This window comes from Etheostoma spectabile, unplaced genomic scaffold (assembly GCF_008692095.1).
Source record: "Etheostoma spectabile isolate EspeVRDwgs_2016 unplaced genomic scaffold, UIUC_Espe_1.0 scaffold314, whole genome shotgun sequence".
NCBI classification, from domain to species: Eukaryota; Metazoa; Chordata; class Actinopteri; order Perciformes; family Percidae; genus Etheostoma; species Etheostoma spectabile.
The window spans coordinates 1,449,273-1,455,879 of NW_022605583.1; the positions used below are offsets into that span (position 1 = coordinate 1,449,273).

Below are 6,607 nucleotides of genomic sequence, written 5' to 3' on the forward strand. Positions count from 1 at the left end.
TGTGTGTGTGTGTGTGTGTGTGTGTGTGTGTGTGACTAGATTACAAGTTCTTCCTACTAGACTCAACCTTTCTATCTGGTTTCCTACAACTCAAGTCCCTCAATGTTTGCATCACACTACAGAACAGATTACTGAAACATGACCACCCGTTCTAGTATTAGATCCACTCTTTATGACAGAAGACAGAATAGTGGATCTAATACTGAAAGACATATCAAACCATTTTTCCCCTTCTTGTGTAAAACCATCAAAGTTTCAGCACTGCAATAGTAACTCTCCTTCTCACCCCTGCTTGCTAACACACCAGGTGTAGTGATCAATGAGGAGTCCAGTGAGGCGTTCATGTTAGAGGTTGCATGCACCTTTGAGCCTAGCATGGAGGAAGCTTCTTTGACCAGGCCATTAAATACCAACCAGTCCTAACACCATGTCAGAGCTAGGCTATAGGTGCCGACTATTTGTTTTCATATTTGGCAACTTAGGACACACACACAGGCTGGTTGTAAAAGGGCTTTGCCAACTCGGGATGCTTAAAAAGAAGGCTACAGCTAACAGTACTGTGTTCTGTCTGCTATCATTGGCAGCCGCCATTTATGGCAAAGGCACTGTTACTTATACCCATAATGAGAGGTGTATGCTTAATAGAATAAAGACCTGCTGTATGGCAATGGCCCATGATTTTGAATTGTATGTATTTTACTGCATCTACAATATTTATGTTCCTGTATATTATTCTTTGTAAGTGGACATAATTAAATTGTTAAAATGTGTGCAAATAATATAATTTACAAGCTTGTTTCCTGATACACAGGTGTGATACAGACATCTTGATATAAATCTTTCTCTCCTACGAATAGTTTTTTTCCTGATTAATTTTAATTTTCCAGAATTGTTAAAAACCCTGAAAATTGTCTATCATTTTCAATCCTTTGTGAACCCCGCAATGCCTCCCACAGTTCGGCAGATTGCTGTTCAGTCCCATTAAAAATAATTGTTGATTTTTTTCGGTTGACTCAATGAGTCTTGAAAGACACCCCGCCTGTGCCACAGACACAAACAATTATGGGTACTGTAGTGTACTTACAATAACTGACAGATGAAAATGAAATTATGAAATGTCCTAAAAGGAAATTTTGGAAATGTCGAGTGTTCTCTGGTTTTCACAGATGTCCATGAACTTTGGAGTATTTACACATTTGCAGGTTTTGTAATGAATATGCACTTCATTTATGCATCTATGGACAGTTAGTATTCAGATTACATTACCTCGCTTGAATTAAAAGTGACACATGAAAATGTCTACGGTTCTGTATGTCATTGTTTTTTTAGCTGCATTGAATATAGAAGGAACATATTTGAAAAGTCACGCGCAATTCTAATGAATGATTTGACGCTTAAATAACACAATCTTTCAATTTAATAAATAAAATCCTTTTAGAAAGAGCCAGATAATAATGCGAGCTCTGCCTCTGTCCCGTTCACCATTTGTGCTGCTGTATGTTGAATAATCTGCCATTCGTGTAATTTCAGGTTTTCTTTGCGTAGTCTTAAAAAAACATCACAGCAATCAAGCCGGCTCGAGATCAAAGCGTGTGTTAGGCTCCTAGTACAGCCTGTCAGGGAAATGGCTGCACTTCAAATGAGGATCCAAAAACACAAAAGTGAATAGATTGAGGCTTGATGTATTGTTCCCACGACTCAAAGTGAATGCCCAGAGTCTTTGCTCCAGTAATTAAAATGTTGACTCATCTCTGTTCGGTCGGGGGTCCACATCCACAAATGGATACAATCATTCAACTAATTATCAATAGGACTAATATGCTACTGGTTGATTCCAAAACCTAGTACTACACATTTGTCTGCACTGATAGAAAAATCACTCCTGTGTCCGTCCCCCCCCCCCCCCCCCCCCCCCCCCCCCCCCGATTATTCCCAGTGGCAGCAGGTACTGCAGAACGCTGGTCTAGCTTTGGGGAAACATCCCATTAAAAAAGAAATAGTTGAGCGTTTTGGGAAGTACGCTTATTCGCTTGCTGGAGGAGACATTCGGTACCAATCTCATTTAGTCTGTCCAATAAAAGGCCAGAGCCAGCAGCCAGTTGGCTGAGCTTAGCGGAGACAGTGGAACAGCTACTTGGTTCTGCCCAAAGGTGGAGCCTAAATTACAAAACTATTAAACCGGAGGACGGCCTCTAGCTCACCCAGTAAGAGTGTGTGCCCCACGTAGGCCCCATGAGCCCTTGGCAGCGGCCCGGGTTACAATTTTTGAGAAATATTAATTGACTGGCCAAAAGGCTGTGGTGTGCCATGAGCAACCATGACTATAGAATCTACTTCACTAGGCTTTAGTGCAGGGCTACAGCCCATGCACCTCCAACTCTCTCGTTACAGCTTCTCCATCCAGCTTCTCATCTGAATCTAGCATGTTTACCTTGTTTGTCTTTTCCATGCAAATTGCACCACACATGAATACGTTTTGATTAAGAAGAATTTGTGTTATTGCAGAATTTCAACAGAAGAATCTAACAGTCGTTATATGGGGTCAGTCTCAAACTTCAGACATGTAAACAAGCCTCTGGTGTATCTGACAGTCTGAGTGATATTCTTAGCAACCAGGAAACTGGCTAGCTAGCTAACAAACAAGTCAGCATTCGCCCACATAAAAATACAGTAACTTGGAGTACTCTGTAGAGGTTTCATAAGGACGTGATACCATGTGACTGGGATTACAATGTTGGTTTCAGCTTCACGGTTTTCCTGGCAAATGAGTCTACTTTTTAGCTAACTTTCTTAGCACAGCTCCAAGGCAGAACATACACCAGCACAATGTCTTGATACAGTAGCTTAGCTATTAGCAAGAAGATGTTACACAATAATTGTTGATGCGATTGGTTTGTTTACAATTATATGCATTTGGGTTTCTTTGGACAAAACTAAGTCTACGCACTTAATCTATTAGACTACTGAACACTGAAATGAGTAAGTGGAGAACTTGCAATGCATTTGTTCTTTTCAAGCAATTCTCTATCCATAAGAAAAAAAGTTGTTTTAAGGGTAGAAAAATAATTAACTACATGTCCGTTATTGTGTTTGATTTTCTCCACAACTAACAGCTGGAAGAAAGGAAACCACACAGGGCATCTTGCAGCTTGAAGTAAAAATTTATCTTGGACGAGACAAAAACTGTTCTCAATTTAAAACTGTTCTGATCATAAACCTTGGTGATTTGAGAACATACATGGAAAAGTAAACCCATCAGAGTAATTCAGCATACCTTACCAACGATAAAAAATTATATTGGATCTTTCTAGCAGAGATACATGTTGCAATGTTGTAGGATCCATTCCCACAAAGTACCTCTGAGTACCTTAATATCGGGCTAAATGTATATACAGGGCAGCTGTGCTTTGGTAAGTTACCTACCAGAGTAGCCAAAATCTATATCAGTTGTCAGCTTGAGTCTATGGCTTACCTCTCGTCGCCGTGACGCCCAGCAGCTTTGTTTGATCTTCCAAACCACGGCGGCCACGAGGAGCAGGGACAGGAAGCAGCTGTGGACAGACGGTGGAGAGGAAGACACCAATCAAAAAGGGAGAAAGAGACTGACTGATGGAGCGGAGGAGTTCGGGGAGCGTTTGAAGCTAACAAGTGCATGGCCATGTGTCTCACTTTCTGCCATACTTGGATGAAAATGAATCATGTGTGTTTTGGTCTGACAGCGCTTGGCAGAAGAGGTGATCACATTGCTCTGTATCATTATTTAATGTGGACCACATGTCATGAGCTATGGTGAGTCCGGCTTTGAATGTTGCTTTAACGCATATCTGCAGTGTGTCCTGTCTCTACTGTACATCCCACAGCAGCCAACATTACCATTAACCAATTAATAAAGATAATAAGTTATACATACATGCATACATACACATTATATATTTAATCAGAAAAGGATAAATTGCCAAGTAACACGAACAAGGAATTTTCCTCAGTGGTTGGTGCATACATAAATATACTAAGTATTAATAAAAAGAAAAAAATAGGATGTGCAAAAACATGAAAGGGATGTGTCAAAGTTCAGGATATGCAGAATGTGTGCAGAGGACAGGTTTATATTATAGTAGGATTGGCCATTGATCATTTTGAAGTTAAATAAATTCCACTATACTTTAAATAGCAGCTTGTGATTGTTTTGTGTATTTGTCGTAATAAATGGCTGGTTGAACATGGTCAGTGCTCGAATTCACCGTGTCTGTTCCTTTCAGAGACACCAGATAAATTAATCCCATTAATTAAGGTCTGGATTTTAAAAGGGAACGCCGCACAATGAGACTGTTTCAGAGTTTGACTATTGGTCCCTGTTTCCAGGGTGGTGCCGGATCATTGGTCTGATTGGTTGAAGGACTATCCAATCGCGTAGAGTCATTTGAACTATGCCCGTTGGTCACGCTTCTTGTGCAGATAAAATCCAGAGCAGACTCCCCAGACCAGCGCTCAGCCTCCAATCCACTGAGCTCGGCTCGGTCTGCTGATAGCCAGACTAGGATCTTTTGGCACTGTGAAACCCATTTTATTTTTTTACATTTTAACATTTGTGGTTGAGTACTTCATGTTGCGTTTTCCTACTCAATTTTCATTGTTTTCCACATTTGGGCAAATACACAAAAACTCTCAGAGTTCTTTGTTCTCTCGGAAAAAAAAAATCACCTTAAGGCGATGAAGGCAAGGGCGACATGTCTTGGAGAGGTTGCTAAGTTACAAGTGTCACTGAGTGTGCGTGCGTGTGCGTGCGTGCGTGCGTGTTGCTTTCACACTTGCATGGAGGAAGCTGTGAGGACGACAGGTAAGAAAAACCCACAAGAATAAAAAACAGAGAGAGAGAGTGTCTGTATGTGTGCGCACAAATACATCAGAGAAAACATCTCCTGCAATCTGTACTTCTTTCCCTGAGTGTTTGCTGATTTCCTGACAGCGTCCCTGTGGCTCTGCGGGCCAGACTTCCAACATTTCAGCTCACGTCAGTGTTGGCAACTGGCTGCCGATGAGCAAAGTGTCCACAGCAAGTGGGCAAAGCACCTAAACACCAGTGATCTAAACATCTTCTCAGATTTTCCGCCGGTAGAAAAACATCCACTGTAAAAAGTAGACATTTGCGAATTTCTGTCATTGAGGGAGACTCAATTCTGATGTGTGAACACAAAGTCTCACACTGGGACACTAAATTATAAGGTCTCAATGAGACAAAATATATGTATGTTTAAACTAAGCTTTAACTATATGTTTATTTAGGGTTTTACAGACTAATGAGCCACATTTTACATTTTAAACAAACTAAAGCAGAATATGCATCCCCATCATACAAACTCAGTGCTGTCTGTGATCCTTGTCAATGCAGCTGAGGGGAGATTAATCTGAGCAGCGGCACGCTGTAATATTTATGATCTAATTTACTATTTATATAATCAACACCGTTCTTCACATTACTCACACATACTGAATGTGGAGGAAGAAAAAAGGTTAACAATACAAATGATTTTAATTGGGTTCTACTTGAAGTTATGAAAGTACACCATGCATGTATACAGTATATAGTATAGCGCTGTAGATAAACAAGTGTTGCCTACTAAAGAGACATTCAAGTCATCACTGCCAATATGGCTGTTTATGTGCACACAAGACATCAGGAAAAGTGGAGAATAAAATCCCTTTTCTTCTTTTGTTTAGGATTACAGGAATAGGATCTTTCCAGGGTTGGAATAGGATTTAAGTTGAAGCATAACTTCTTTAGACATATGGGGCTTCCAGGGAGACCCCTCGCACATTTTCCAAAGTTTGACCATATTTTCAATCTAAATGCCTTTGCCAATTTTAGTACCAGCTGTGATGTGTTCAGATCTTTATTCATCGAACCCGCCCACCCTGTGAGACTGTTTAAACTACCATCCATTCAAAAAAAAAAAAAAAAAAAATGCCTTATCTCTCCAGGCTGGAGGAGGAATCTTAAGAGATCCATCCATTCAGCCATCTTATTGATCTGGCTTCCTGCTCGCTGCTTAAAGAGCGACACCGTGCTGATGAATGACCCGCGTGAATAGATATCAGCCCTGCATCAAAGGGCCTCCCTGCCCAGCGGGGTGGGAGGGAAACGGAGAGGCAGACAAAGGACGGGAGGAAGAAGAGAGGGAAAGACAAAAAAAGGGACAGAGGGAAATTGACAGTAATGGTGAAAGACAGACGAGAGATTAGAAAGCGCCAGCTAAAGTCAAAACGATGGACAAAAAGAACTAGGTAAAGACATATTTGAAAGTAAATCGATGACGGAGCACTAAACTAATTCCGAGTGCTACCTACTCAATCTGCAAGTCAACATTTGGGAGTGCACAGGCCCCGACTTAAGAGAGCAGAATTGGATTTGACAGTGCAATAATAATAATAATAATAATAATATATTGCATTGCTAATTTTTTCCAGCTGCTTTGGCTTCTGAGCATTGAGATCCTTAGTGGCTGTTGCCAACCATTTTTGAACTTAAAGAAAAAAGTCAGCTTTAGGCTCCTCCCTGATCCCCCTACTCTGGAAAAATGGAGAGATTGTGTTAATGAAATCTACCAGA

At 40.8% G+C, this 6,607-nt stretch overlaps 1 protein-coding gene across 1 annotated transcript in view; it reads right to left on the bottom strand.

Annotated features, from left to right (window-relative positions):
* Positions 1–6,607, bottom strand: part of LOC116686089 (attractin-like) — a 124,644-nt gene that overhangs the window by 64,736 nt on the left and 53,301 nt on the right. Inside the window, exon 14 of the mRNA XM_032511021.1 lies at positions 3,473–3,551. Within this exon, the coding sequence (XP_032366912.1) occupies positions 3,473–3,551 (79 nt within the window). The remainder of the gene's footprint in view (positions 1–3,472; positions 3,552–6,607) is intronic.